Source organism: Atractosteus spatula, chromosome 13, assembly GCF_055471065.1.
Source record: "Atractosteus spatula isolate fAtrSpa1 chromosome 13, fAtrSpa1.hap1, whole genome shotgun sequence".
NCBI classification, from domain to species: domain Eukaryota; kingdom Metazoa; phylum Chordata; class Actinopteri; order Semionotiformes; family Lepisosteidae; genus Atractosteus; species Atractosteus spatula.
Window position 1 is genome coordinate 36709219 of NC_142718.1, and position 15440 is coordinate 36724658.

The following is a 15440-nucleotide window of genomic DNA, read 5'->3' on the forward strand; positions in this document are numbered from 1 at the left end:
CATACTACTGGTGTAATGACTGAAATTCCTGAAAGCTAGTTCAGCTTTGTCCATTAGAGACTGTAGAGGGTGAGATGTCCTGCTCTTGTAGAGAAAGGGCTGTCAAAGAGAACAACACTCTATACCATTGTGGTGCAAACAATTCCCCTTTCCTCAAGATCATTCTAAGAGCTTAAGAGTGCAGGTTTAGAAGGAGCCAGATTTGATTAACAGAATGAGAAATATTTTTAACAATTTTTCTCATTTGTTTATGGTTCTGGATGATCAGATTTTGTGTGTTTGGTGTTTGAGGAGGTAGATAAAGTACTGCTTTAGCTGCTGTCATATGTGACCACATGCTAAAGCAGTACTTTATCTACCTCCTCAAACTGTGGTACAGCATGCTCCTGACATGCGCTCTTTACAGCACAGTTTGTATAGCGCTGGGTAAGACAGCTAGTCTATTGTCTGTTCCTTCGCTCTGTCTGTCTGAAGCTAAATTCAACAGGTGAAACATTGCACATTGCATCAGAAATATGTCTGTATTCAAGTTCTTGATGATGGACATGTTGGTAAAGATCTTGTCTTTTATAGTCTTTCATGTCAGAGATTGATCCCGGACAGAGAAAAGCCTGCAATTGTGTTAATGTGACACAAGTTCAGGTCTTTGAGTGTTAATAGGTATAACCTCTAACTGGACAGAGGTGAGTAGAGGTGTGCCACAGGTATCCATTTTAGGCTCTTTGCTCTTCCTGATCTACAGTATATTAACAATCAGCGATCTATATTCTGGATCTTGATAGCTAGCAAACTAGTCAAATCTGCTGATGATACTAAATTAGAGGGAGTAGCGGACACATCAACAATAATAAAGGAGTCGCAAAAACACTTTGACTCCTAACATTTGTGAGTTTTTTGTATCTGAATGAAAGAAAAAAACAAACATTGTTGTCCGGAATTAGTAAAAGATGCAACATGTTTATCTTTTTTGCCAGAAGAACTCTAAAATAAGAACATATGTATATTTACAACCATTTTGATTATTTAATGGCCAGTTGTCTGATTTTGACCTTTTATGCAGCCATGTAAAATGCACGGTATTTTCATTAATTTTCTTTTTGTTTGAAATCTTTTTAAAATGTTATCTTGTGTGGGGATTAGAGTATGCCTCAACACAATTGCCATTTCTTCTTCAGAGGTTTTTAAAAGTTTTGTTGCTAAGGATTTCAGGTACTGTGTCTCAGAGGAATAAATTAAGACTAGTTGTTAGTAAGAACTATCATCTCCTGAAGCGCTTGAGTCAGCTCATTGATGTGTCAGTGCGGCACTGTGTCAGCACATCGTTGAGTCAGTGTGTCTCCTGTCAATGTGTCCATGGATCAGTATGTTGTTGTGTTAGCATGTCATTATGTCAGTAAACAAATTAAAATCCATGGTAGACATGTGAAATTACTATGTGGATTTACTGTGTTCAACACTGATAAAGCCTGCTTATTTACAGAGGCCATTTGCATTCTGGAGTTACAAATTCACTTCTTAAAAAGTAACGTCAAAAGACATGATTTGTCTAAAGATTCACGGTACTCGGCTCTGAGATTCTTATGCTGTGTAAATATTTAATGCCCTTCACGGACCAGCCTGGAGTTTAAATAAGAGATCTGTATTTATTATTTATATAAACTAATATGTATAACTTGACTTGCTCTTGCGGTCTGGCAAACTCTGTACAGAAGGGAAATAAACACACAGCATCTCTTCTCAGAAACGGATCCCATTTCCCAATCCATTGGAGAGTATCCTGGGGCTTTCCCTCCTGCGGGGAGACTCCCTCAGGCCCCAAGGTCTGCCCCAGCAGGCATCGGGACAGTTCCCTGCCGTACGCCGTGGTACAGCCCACAGTGCAGTCGTGGTGCAAATGCAGTCGAGCTCAGAGAGATGTGTCAAAGCAAACCGTAAGAAAGCAATGTGAGTATAAGGTACAAGATGGGGTCGATATCTTTTGGGAAGCTTCCAAAGGGGCTATGCAATAATCCCACACAGCTGTTGGAAGCAGGGCAGCTCCTGTGGCAGAATCAGAAGTGAGAATGAGCCTGAGTGTTAGGGTTAGGGCGAGCGAATTTGAGCGTGCTGAGGTTCACTCGGTAGACGGCTGCTGAAAAGAATGCCCAGACCCAAGGACCTGTGTAAAATCTATTTCCAGGGGTAGATCTGGGTGCCGGAGGTAGAGAGGTGCCTTGTGCTGAGCTGGACACAGGCTGAAGGAGTGTGGGAGAGTGCAGGGGCAGGGGCTGCCAGCTTAATGCATGCAGACAGGGACTGGTATTGTTGGAGATCCTATTGGATAGATTTGATCTTCAGCAAAGAACAAGTGTAAAAATGTAAGAAATACAAACGTGTTATAACATCTGATACAACATCTATTGCCAGCAGCCACAATTAATGGAATGGCCTCCAAAGGAATTAATATTACAGACTGAAGCCATGGGATGCAACACATTGCTCTCCCCACTGCCAGTCTTGGTTAACATGGTGATCCAGAACTCTGCAGTGATGCTTCACTGTGTGGTACTGCAGGACAGTTTAGTGATGCAGAACTATGTGTGTCTAAGCACTAGTAGTGTTAAAGGCTCTGTTCCCACTGCCAGAAGATTGTGAGCTCAAGACCCAACTTTCGATCCTTCCCAAAGTGCTGGACCTAGATTGTTTCAGATAGCCAGACTGCATAAGGAGGTCGCAGCACTGGGAGGGACTATATGGCCCCATCCTTACAGAGATTTATACTCTCTGATCTCCCAGCACTGCAAGAACCAGGAAAGGCTCAGGCTCTCTGGGGCTCTCTGGGGCCTCAAAGGACCTTAACCTTGCCCTTGTCCAGACAGCTCCTTACCAGGAATATGCAGCTTTCCAATAATGAATGAGTGATTAGAGAGGTTTCTCCTGTTAGGTAAGGCTGATAAAAGCATGTGGCAGTTTGTATGGGCAGCAAAAAGATGTTAAGTCTGAACAGTGTGCAACTTTAGTCATTTTTGAGACAGCTCCTTTTGAGTGATCATTTAATTAGTAAGAAGAGCATTCAGCTCCTCCCCAGATACCAATATCCTTTTATTGAGCTATTTGGTATTTGTTTTATTCTGCTACTTTTCATATTCATTTAGCTAATTGCAGAGTCTGGGAGGATGCCCATAGTTTCAGATTGGTAGAATCTAGACAAATCCTAACCTTAGCTCCAAGAAGGAGACTGTCCACCACCTGGCAGGAGAGCGAAGCCGTTTAGGCCAGAACCCAGCCTGTCCATTTCTGCGGCAAATCTACCTGGGAGTGGGCCCGCGCTCCAGGGCCCGGTTCTGCTCTTCTGTATCGGATGACAAAGTGAGGTCCTGTGTAGCAGAGACAGATGTGAAGTGAGCGCGCAGTGGCTGATGTGCTGGGCGACAAGCCTGTGAGAGAGCAGAGGATTCCCAAGGCACGCCTGGGACTCATTTATAGCTATTAATGGCTTTATTATTGCAGAGGGGAAAACACAGCCCACTAATTCACGGCCTGGGATCTCTAAATGCCGTGCAAACGTGTTTATTAAAAGCAGACTCTCTTTGTCTCTGAAAAACTGCGTCTAGTCGAAGTTATTAAGATTTATAAGTATTAGTTACACATGCACGCTACACTTCTCTCCCAAATTATATCTGGGTTTGGTTCAATTAAAACAATATAAAAACACTGCGACGTGAATGACCTTAAAAGGAACAAGTGTTAGCACAATGCCCTGAGGAAGACAGAAGCTAAAATATTGGATGCCAAATTCTCCTTTTAGTTTTCTACTGGAAAAGAATAGGGCTGCCCATGTGTTTGCCTACTGAGCTGGCAATCAAACCACAGCATCAGGATGATGTTGGAGGTCTCAGCTCAGGATGCAGTGTGCTAAAGTGCGACTATCGCGCTGTTTCTCCCTGTGGCTCTCAGTGTTCAGTTTCCCTGAGAGTCACTGCTGCTGGCCGTGGTCATTACTGTGTGGGTGGGAGCTAAGTCCTGCTAACAGATTGCCCTGTTTAATTACAACCACGGCTTCCCTCTCGCTGGTACCTCATTAAGAGGCCAGACACCTTCTGTGTGGTGCAGAGTCCGGTCAAGTCACCTGCTCCTGTACGCTGAGGTCCCTAGACCCATCATCAGTTCTTGTCTGATGTTCTGACGTCACCAGAACCAGAGATGCAATCAGCCACACACTAGCCCACCTTCTGATCTGTGTAATGTAAAAATCTGGGGATTGACGATTATAATATAGATCATGGCTTGTAAGAGCCAAGTGGTGCTGCTCTTACAAGCTTTTAGATGTACAGTATCTTATTGATGAGTGCGAGTGAGTGGGATTGTGGGGTGCGTGAGCTCACAATCTGATAGATAGCTTCCCCCACCCATCGTTCACTGTCCCCCGGGCCTGGCAGTAATTCCCGTCCCATCTTCCTCGTCGTAATAATCACCACCCCCATGGTCAATATCAGTTCCAGGGCGGCAGTGTGTCTGCGAGGGCCAGCACCCCTCAGAAACTTCCAGCCCTGCCTTAATTCACACGTGTTGAGCCAGTTCATCTGCAGCCCATTATTAAACTTTTCATCAAGCACCGGCTGTAATGTTTTTCATTTCTTCAATTGTTGTTAAAAATTTTTAAAAAAAGAGAAAAGAAGCGCTGTGGGCCCAAGGAGAATTTTTTTTTTATAGTTGCTGTTCTTTAACTTCAAAATAACACGAAAAAGTCTTTTAATGTCAACAGCAACAGAGGGGAGACCGCAGTTTGAAAATATTATTGTTGAGAAGTGAATCTGCTCTCAATAGCTGGCTTGTGAAAACAAACAGGGAGCTGTCCGGGAAGCAGAGCTTTCTCTCTCTGTGGCTCAGTGGCCAGCGCACGAGTAGACATTACTTCCCCCCCCTTGGTCTGAATGAGGACACCTGGAAACCTTTCTGAACTACACCTAGGCGAGAACGAATCAAGAGAAACTGCTTGAAAACATCTTTCCCTTCTCAGCAGACGCGGGAATAGGGGATGGGCTATTTAAGGCTTTCCTAAGCACGGTATTTGCGCTTGTCTCCAACCACAGCCGCACACACACTCTATGTCATGCACACGCGTGGACGCATGCTGTCCACATCCCCATGTCTTGTGCTCCTCCCTCTCCGGCGCCTGGCCAGGCTCTGCGTCCTGGTGGGGTGTGAGGCTCCCTGGGCTGAACACCTCTTCCTCCTTCTCGTTCGGCCAGCAGGCTGGCGGGAGAGTGAGCCTCGGGCCTGTGCTGCTGCTGCTGCTGCTGCTGCTGCTGCTGCTGCCTGGCTCCTGCCCGCGGCGTGCCGCGGCCCCTCACCCTCTCCCCTTCTCTCCCGGCAGGCCCCTACTCTCTGGTGGCAGCACCCCCTGCTGGGTGGCGGGGGATGGAGCGCCGCAGTGAGAGCCCCCGCCTGCGGGACAGTCCAGAGCGCAGGGGCAGCAGCCCAGACCTCAGCGGCCCCCCGCCAGGAAAGATGGGGCGGCTGGAGCAGAACGGGAGCCCCCCAGGACCACGCACCCGGCACAATGGGGCCACACTACGCCCACTCGGAGGTAAGGCTCATCGGGGGACAGGGGTGGGGGGGGCCTTGGCATGCACAACTTCCTTCAGCCTGTCCAGTAGGATGCAAAAGCATTCATTGCCGTTCTTAGTAATTCAGTACATTTCAGTGTCATACAGTGTAGTATAGTGTAGTACAGTGTAGTGCTACAGCTGAATGACTGTCAGCTGAATGACTGACCTCTAAGGAAAAAACCTGGGGAAAGGGGGGTCCTCTCTTGTCCCTGCCCGCGGTGTGCTGATCCCCGCGTGCCCGCTGTGTGCAGAGTGAGCGCTGGTGTGCCGGACAGGGGATTAAGCAGCAGATCCCAGCTCCGGCAGGCCTGCAGGCAGCGCGTGTGGACTGACTGCATTCACGGGAGCTGCCTTTGAGGTTGAGGAAACTCCCTGTGTCTTTACAGCCGCTGGGCGGCCGCGCGGAGCAGTGGGGAGCAGACCACACACTGCCAGCCCTCCTGCAGCCCTCGTAGAGGCGGCTGTGTGATAAGAGCCACCTGTGGGTGAGGGGAATGTTGACAGATATCAAGATGTCCTACTGTTATTATCCTATCAATAAAGATATTGGATCTTATTAATATAGATATGAATATATCGGACAGACAGCAATGGATTTTGAGCTCTCGACAAGGGTGCAGCCCTGTCCTGAGTGCACACAGGAGCAGGTCCAGCGTGGTCAGTTCTGTGATGAGCACGGATTAGCAGGCCTGCAAAGGGTCTGCCTCACAATGTGAATCAGACACAGCCACTGGCGGTTCTGGCTCCCATCCCACCTGGGTGCTCAGTTTGTGACTGAATTAGACAAGATGAACGAGATCTTTCAATCTCAGGGATTGAAGGAGCTGATAAAACTGGAAGCTGTCCCGTCCTGTTGGCACTGGATGTTATGCACGGGGCTGCCGGGTGCGCAGTGCGGGTTGCAAGTTCTCAGCACCAGGACTGGAAATCGTGAAAGGAATTCATCTCGCGTGCCCCGTGCTTTCATATCTCCCTTACCACCCCAATCAAGCGACTATCCTCTGATCAATGAGTTCTCCATAAAAAATGTTTTTTCGCGCAGCTCAGCCCAGCGTTAAAGGTAATCAGAAGCAGGCTATGGGAGGGCACTCCTACACGCAGCCCGTCTGCACACCTGGCCAGCCCGGGATAATTACACGCAGGAACGAGGACTCGTGTCATAAGATATAAATGTTCATGTGAGCAATGGGCAGACCAGAACGGAGAGAGAGGGGGGCGGCAAGGGAAGAAAGGGCGCGAGAGAGAGAGAATGACAGAGAGGAAAGAGAGGGAGACAAAGCCGGGGAGAGTGGGGGGACAGTGGGGCGCAGACCACCGGCGGGGGAGAGGGAGCGAGAGAGAGCAGAGGGTGGTGAGAAACGAGAGAGCGAGCTGCTGAGAGCGGCTCGTGTTGACAGTTATATTTCCCTGTTGGGGGAAATTCACTTACTTGAATTGGCACAGGCCTCCAGTCTGTAATTCACTCCATAACACTGCTCTGAACTGGGAGAGGGATGATTAATGGGGAGGAAACAGAAATATAGGAATTGACTGATTAAAACAGGGAGGCGGGGGCTCTCTGTTCATTTCATTCTGTTTTTATTATTGGTGCCGGACTCGTAATATTTTGCTCTTCTATGGTTTTTTTAAGGACTAAAACTAATTGAAAGTCGACAGAAGGCTGCAGAACAAAGCACCCTTTCTAAACAGGGGGATATCAAGAATGTGAGCTGTTTACAGAGATGTACACCAAATGGCACTGTACTATACTGTGCCACACCATTACAACAGCACATCACACCATCCCTCAGCAGCATGCTTAGAGCTGAGGCACTGGGAGAGAGAGAGGGAGGCAGTGTGGGCTAGTGGTTAGAGCTGAGGCACTGGGAGAGAGAGAGGGAGGCAGTGTGGGCTAGTGGTTAGAGCTGAGGCACTGGGAGAGAGAGAGGGAGGCAGTGTGGGCTAGTGGTTAGAGCTGAGGGAAAGGAGCAGTGTGTTCTGTGGTTAGTTCATTGTGATGATGTGTGAGTACTAGGTAATCCAAACTGTTGCAGGTCTCTCAGGTCTGCACTGCAATAAACCCTGACAACAGACAGGCCACAGACCTGCAGGGTTTTGTTATTCAAATCGGTGGATCAGACCATTTACTGCATTTATATCCACTGGATGCCAGAAATGTGCCCATGCATACGCACTCACGCACGGTATCTGTCTGAAAAGGAACATGCTTTTTGGTGTCTTTTTTAAGAGAATGCAGTTGCTATGAATTAAGATTAATTAGCTCTTATTCAAGAAAAGCCACCACAGTTGTGAAAAATGTCTATTTCTCTGGCTGAAGTTAGCGGTGTTATGCTGATGGGCCCCGATAAGGCAGTACCAGCTGTTTGTGGCTGCTGACTTTCACTTTATATATGTAGAAAGTGCGATGGCAAGAGTTCATTAATACTCATTCCTCTAATATCTATCCATTTGTTATTATGCTCCATCAGCGGACTTGGTTTAGTTTCTTGAAAGTGGAAAACTCTGTCATTTCAAAATTATAGCATTCTACGGTAACATTCTAATAAAGTTCACCTGTCCATCAGATATTGTTCTGACAGCTCGGACAGGACCGTGGTGTCCTAAATCATATGGTTTAGTATCCATATTTTTCAACATGTTTTCTTGGAACGTTTACATTTCTTGTCTTTGCTTTCAAGGGCGTGTAAGTGCTTGAGAGCTGGTTGCTCCGAGCAGACTCCTCTGTTTGGGTTTTGTTGGGTTCAGCTGATTTCTGTTCTGTTTGTGCTCGGAGACCTTCGAGCAGTGCCTTCCTGCGGTCCCCAGGGGCTCTGTGCCATGGAGCAGACCTGGAGCTCAGTGTTGGGATGGTGTTCACTACAGCACAGCATTTCTGCAAGGTCCTGGCTAGCTGACCGCTAGATTCACCGATTGTCTAGTGTCATTTCTATTTAGATTTTGTACATTAGCCGGATTTTTTTTATGACAACAAAACCATTACTTATTAAAACAGACAGTTCAGTGGTCTGGTTTCGTAAAACGTTAATTAACCCCCTTTAATGACGGCATCAATCCTTCTTTCCTTTCCTGTTTTTTATACCCTTGCTTGCCATTGTGTCCGGCGTGGTCCTGCCGTCCAGAGCTGTGGCCCCTCTGCCCCCTTGGCCCCTCTGGGGTCCTCAATTTGGGTCCTGGGGGGGACGGGGCCAGCCACATCAGGCGTGGGGCAGAGAAAGGTTAAACTGGGCTAATGAAGCAAAGAATTAGAACGATTAGGTAATTAAGATCTCAGGGTGGAATTGAAAGCAGAAGGCCCTGAGGCCCTGGAGCTGGCGCGGGCTGCTCTGTGGCTGGGCTGCGTCCGCATTGAGGTGAGCAGGAGTGGCTGTGTGAATGCTGGGGGGTTTGACGATGACAGACAGGGCCTGCTCCCTCTTGTTACTTCCTGCTGAGCAGGAGGTCATGCCCGGTAGACGTCAGTAGTGTCCTTCCTCCGGGCAGCGGCGCCAAGGAGCTGGACTGTGTCTGCAGTGAGAAGACACTCAATGAACTTGCTCTGTAGGGCAGACCGGCTGGGAAAGAGACGCAGTCAGAGGGGTGACTCAGGAGTCCCGGGACGGTGCGGCCATATTGGCTGCCCACACCTTATCATTAGCAGCAGTTCAGTGAGCCAGGAAGACCCAGCAGGCTTTCTTCTGGTCTAAAGATGACCCTGTGAGTTTTGGATTCTTGACAGCCCTGAGTCCCATGTGTAGCTGGGTGCCTCTGGCTCGTTTATCTTTCTGTGGTGAACAGAATCTAAGCAGTCAGGTCTTAGGCACTGTGTTGTTTGCTATTACACATATCGCAGCATGATACACTGTGGTATGCAGTCTCGTCTGTCACCCTGCCTCCCTTGTCTCCTCTCTTTCTTCACTCCTCTGCTCTCTGTTACTGTAGCATTATCAGTGTGCTACTGTTTATCAAGCTGTCTCTCTCCTTCCTCAGGTCTTCAGTCCAAACAGAACACAGCAGAGGCACAGCCATGCCTGGTAAAAACAGGCCCCTGGCTGGGGAAGACCGGACAGTGCAAGTTGTGACCCGTAGCTAACACCCCTCTTCTTTCCCTCCCTGGCTCTCTGGGCAGGCCTGATGATCCCCGTGTTCTGCGTGGTGGAGCAGGCGGACAGCGCCGGGGAGATGGAGGGCCGAGAGGAGCACGCCGAGTTCGTGCTGGTGCGCAAGGACGTGCTGTTCACCCAGCTGGTCGAGACCGCCCTGCTGGCGCTGGGGTACTCCCACAGCTCTGCAGCCCAGGCCCAAGGTGAGACAGAGGGAGGGGCTGGAAGGGAGGGAGAAAGGAGGAGAGTGGGGAGAAGATCTTCCCCTCACTCTGCGGCTGGCGCTACACCAGTCCCCAGAAAGACTCTCGGGTTCTGGAGACAGCGCGAGTGATCTGGGAGCAGAGTGAAATCCCACTGAGTGTGCTCAGTATTCCTGGGCAGGTCCCCAGCATAAATCCAAACTGAAACAAGGCCGTGCCAGAGAGGGAGCCCCCCAAAAGAGTCTGAAATCAGTTACTCGGTCAGTGGTTCCGGGACTCCAGGCTGTGTGAAGAGCACTGTCCTTTAGTCTGGGGTCTAGCTAGCCGCCCGCAGAGTAAATGAATTACGTGAGCAGTTCACCTGTCGTGGAAAACTGGGCCCAGGAAGTTTAAAAAGTAAGTGCTGCAATGCTAATAAAGAATATATAACAGACTGTAGAGACTCATGCATCGGCACTCAGATTATTAATTTACAGGAAGGTAAACATTGGAGACCTGCTCTTCCAAAGCCAAAGTTGTTGAGGGTATCGCTCAAGGCTGTGGCTGCTGTTCTCCTGACAGAGGCATCTGAGCCTCCAGGGGGCACGCCTGGCAAACTGGTGGCAATGGCAGCGCCGCCCCAGGAGCTCTGCGCTAGAGGGGTCGGGGTTGAGAACAGCGGACGGGGCTCCCCGTGTAGGAGAGTCCTCGTCTGTACGCGCACCGCGAAACTCGGAAGGCACGGCGGCGTTTTCAAAAAGGGGGGTGGGGGTGGGGAACAAAAAGAAACGCCTAGGACTCGCAAGGCGCCTCCGAATCCCGACGCACAAAGGTGCAAGCGAGGAGCTGGCCGCCGAAAATCGAAGAGCAGAAAAGAGAGCTCGCCCCCTGCCTGCATTCCTGCTCCGTCCTGTAAACACACACATAAAACTGCCCCGCTACACCCACGGCCCCTCCATTCTTATGAAATGAATACTTTTTGTTTTTTAAAATAAGCATTTATGTTAAATGAATAATTTCTGGCTTAAATTATACATTTTTCCTCTGTGGTTTACAACCAAAATTATACAGAGTCCCTGCTATTTTTTCCCTGTTTGAATTGTGTCCTGCATAACTGCATCCCAGCGGTATTTTTAAACTCTCCCCAAAGCGGCTCAGCCTTTCTTTAATTAACCCAGCCAATAATTAACTGGGAGATATTGTTTATTTCAATTATAAGGGTCTAAAGGCTTTTATAGAAGCATATGTACAGATATATATTTTTAGTCTTAAGACAATTAACACTGGTAATAATTTTCTTGAGTGTGCATTGTTGTTGCCATATGTTTGACATCAAGGCAACACTGGGCATTGTCCTTTTTAAAATAAGAAACGGTCTGTAAGTGTGCATAGATCTGTGTTTATTATTTATACGTCTCTGTTCTGGAAGGGAATTGTGTGCTGCTTTGATCCCTGTCCGTGCTGCTTTTTAATTCTGTCTCGCCTGTAAACGTCTCTGGGAGGTGTCGTTCTGGCTCGGCAGCGAGAGGCGACTGATGGAGCTCTCTGTCATTTGGGAGATCAATTCAGAAACACTCCAGGGAGGTTTCGGAGACCAGGAGAGTTTCAAACGTGCCACGTGCACACATTGGGCTCAGCAGTCTGTCTTCGGTCTTCGTTAAGACAATAGAGGGAGCCCAGGGCAGGGAGGTGTCTTTCACTTGGAGGGGGGATGAGGTGTGTCTGTATCCACTCCCTGCCTTTATAGTGTACAAGTTCCATGACATTGTCACAGGGCAAGTAAGGGGTGTATTGGATACTCACAAGTGTTGCCTTTAATTACCCTTACACTAGAGTATTTCTAACAGGCATTAGTGGTAGATTATCTATCTATATAAAGATGGTATTTGCATGTTTGCTTATCGGCATTGCTCCACTGATTTATTGAATGGGCTTTTTCTAAGCCAGAGAACGGGCAGGCAGGCTCTGGGTTGGTGGCAGTGTGGCTGGCCAGCCGGGGACTGCGTGTTTAATATTGCGCAACAGCTTCTGCTCTCCAACAAGGAGGAGAAGGAAGACGCCCCAGGGGAGAGGGCTGTGCAACCACAGCGAGAGGGAAATGCTTCCTCACAGGGAGTCTTCGGTGGAGAAGACCGGGGCAGTGAGCACAGTGGGCAGAGGGCACTGCTACAGAGCTATGCTGCTGGTAGGAACCCTGAGGTCGATACTTGTCCCTTTCGGTGTTTCGGCAGCGTGCAGGGGTGTGCTAGCTTGAAAAGGTGTCCGGAATAAGCATGTTCCCGGCTGATGGTGATTCACGGTTGCTGCTCTGTGATGGGAGGAAACAGACACCTCACCCTGTCAAAACACCCGCACTCACTTACTAACCACCAGCCAGCTCACACTGACACATAACACTGGACCTCAGAAGACATGCAAACACACAATTCCAGAGACTCCCTGTCTCTAGGGGCTCACGCCTACATAAACCATTTTAAAATCTAGGCCGGCTTGCGAAGTTCAAGTTTGACATATAACTGAAGATGGCAAAGCGAGTGCAAAGATTGTTTTATCTCTCTGGTTAGCTCTAAAAGTAAGCAGCGCTTAGTTGGCGCACCATTATTATATATTGCGTAAATAATAAATTATCACTGATGGCATCACCATTGTTAGACACAGCCAATAGCAATGCATGAAGAAACAATCGGTTTAACTAATTCTGGTACTCGAGTGACACAGGCAGAAGGACCTGTCAGAGCAGTGAGTGTGCCTGTTAGCATGCTGCTTCTTGTGTGCAGTGAAAAGAGTCTCACTGAAGTCAATTTCTCTTAAATTGATTTGTGCTTTTGGCACAAGAGACATTTAAAGTCAAATAGTCTTAGAAATATTTCACATTCCATCACATGTGAACCATGCAATTGCATTACCCGAGTGGGTTCATGTTTACCGTAATACCCTGCTCAGAGCTTCCTGGAGATGGGAGCTGCCCCTGCTCATCACACAGGATGGAAGGCTGTAGAGGTATTGCTTACCTGTCTGCAGGTGTGTCGTTTTAACAAGCATGCACTGCTTGTCATGCACACGCACCAAGTTAAAGGTACTGGGAGTCCCGGGTGCCCGATGTTTGTGCATCTCTTCTGATTTCTCCAGCGGGGATCTTGAGATCCTGAAGGTCTCTCTTTGAAAAGGGTGAAACAGAATCCCCAGCCAGCCTGCGTTTGATTTAGCGGCTCGTAATGTGATTAGTGTTGTTTAGCTTCATAGTTCCAGTCTCCTGTCTCAGAGGGGACATGCAATGCCAGGGAATGCTCTGTATACAAATTCAAAAATGCCATTCTGACGAAATAATTCGCACAATGAGATTCAGATCTTTAAAAGCAGAGTTTGTACCACCCGGTTTCTCCCATTATGGCATTTTTTTGCTCTTTCTCACATCTGCCGTCCCCTGCTGGCTGCTGTCTGGGAGAGTCTGTGTTGATCCGCGAGCTGCAGGGTCAGATCTGGCTGGTGAGGGCTGCACAGGTATCTGGGTGTTTATCCAGGTGCACTCTTCGTTCTCCCCCTTCCCAGTAAAGCAGGAGAGTCCAGGGAAGAGGGCTGCCTTCAGCTTTCCTCGTCAGAGTTACTGATTTAATTGCGCTGCTGTGCAGAGCCGTCAGCACTGCACGAAGCCACTCCATGTAGGGTCTGTGAGACTCACACCTTTCACAGCATGTTGAGCTGAGGGGACAATAGTGGGTGTTATAGAAGCCCTTGGGGTTGCTCCTAAAGAATATGTAAAAAGCAGTCAGGACTGGGGGGCAGAGGGTGCCAGCCACGTTTTTTGCTACTCTGTAATCTCCCGATTTCAAGGGGAGTCTGTGGAACAAGTGTCAATGACTGAACCCTCTGCCGTATTATCTGAATGGTGGCGTTCAGCTGGTTAAACATTTGTTCAGTATTATACTGTGTGATCTGCCTTTAGCAGTTCAGCCTGTCTGCCAGAGGCTCTTCCAACCACACAGACAGGCAGCACATCCATCGTGGGAACCAGACAGTCCCACTTCAACAATGAAGATGCCGAGAGACTATTTCCAGAACCTCCTCAGTGTTTTAAATAAGAACTCCCCCAAACAATAGTGGAATTGTCTGGATTTCCCACTGGATGGCAGCCTCCTGGATGACCTGCAGTAGGAGGGTGTTTGTGCCCTCTCAGTTTTGTGCATGATGTTATTTTTACATTTGTAGCATGGTGGGTAAGTGTGGTTCAAGTCCCTGCAGCAGACTCTGCTGTTGTTCATTGATCAAGGTACCTTAACTTCAACTTAAACTAGGACAAGCTCTGCTGGAATACGGACCTGCCTGCTACTTTATGTGAAGTGTGCTTGTTTTAGAATGGGAGGAATCTTGACTATCTCTGCTCAATCAAAGCGTCGGGGTTAGTCTGTACACTTGAGAAGATGAGATGGGCCAGAAAGTGGACACGTGTCTGCTGATTTTGCTAGACTGCTAGGCTCACATCACTTTCAAGTGGTTCTTTACCCTAGCCATTCACAGTGTTGTCTACAAGCGTGGCAAGGCTGATCCATAGAGATCGGCACTAAGGACATATAGCCTGTGGATTGCCCGAGCTCTTGAGTTGGGTTGTTTCCCACAGTAACAGTATTGGACTGGGGTTATTCCACAGTGAGGGGAGCACTGCTGAAGCACAATGTTCTCTTCTTATAGAAGAGGGGAAGACCTGAAGGAGGATTTAGGATCCTGACAGATTGGCAGATCTCTCTCCTTTCTAGCAACTTTCAGTCTGTGCACAGTCATCCCCGACTGCTCATTGCTCAGCAAATTCCATTGCTAGTTCTGACAAGGAAGGGTTTTATGGAAGCATTTATTATGCAATTATTAAGCTATTTACTAGCATCAATTAATTGATGGTGACGTAGCACTAAACCTTGAACTGTCTGTCTTTGTTCAAGGGTGCAATTGTTCTTTGGACATCTCTCCTGCTATAAAGCGCTATCACTGGGTCTCTTATTTATGGTTAATAGCAGCAAGTCTCAGTCTGTGTGTCAGGTTTCAAAGGGAGAGGCTCTTCCCTGTGATAAGGAGTAAATTAGTGCAGGTTAACAGCCAGTTGTTTGTAGTCTTTTAGCTTCAGGCTGAGAGCAGAGATTGGGTGCAGAAAGTTGGTGCTCCTCGTGCAGTTTCTGCAGAAAGCAGAGAAGACTGGGATCTCTCCAGCCTGCACAGGACACTGAGTGTTACTGGCTTTCTCCAAGGTGTTTGGTATCCATAATAAATACAGTACAGCATCCAAGTCAGTGAAGAAATACATTGCAAAATGGTACGAGGGAATCTCCTGTGCCTTTGTAATGCCCTCGTCTACAGACCAGCCACTGTACCTTAACAATCCCAGTCTCAGTTCCCGGGAGCTAGAGGTGGGAGCGGAGTCTTTGTGGAGAGAAATATGGGTATGCAAGGCTACCCAGGGGCTTTGCAATACAAATGCGAACAGCAGCCACTATCCTAACAATTAGTTCAGCTCAAGAATACATATTATTATAATTTGTGCTAAAGGATTCATATCTGTGCATTTGCTGATGAGGGGCTGCACGGGTAGGGGCATGTCCCAT

The 15440-nt window shown here is 48.1% G+C and overlaps 1 protein-coding gene across 1 annotated transcript in view; it reads left to right on the forward strand.

The window, feature by feature from the left end:
- The first annotated feature begins 5400 nt into the window (after positions 1 to 5400).
- The window catches only part of satb2 (SATB homeobox 2), a 35558-nt gene continuing 25518 nt past the window's right edge, over positions 5401 to 15440 (forward strand). Inside the window, exons 1-2 of the mRNA XM_088930601.1 lie at positions 5401 to 5569; positions 9697 to 9873. Of these exons, the coding sequence (XP_088786727.1) occupies positions 5401 to 5569; positions 9697 to 9873 (346 nt within the window). The remainder of the gene's footprint in view (positions 5570 to 9696; positions 9874 to 15440) is intronic.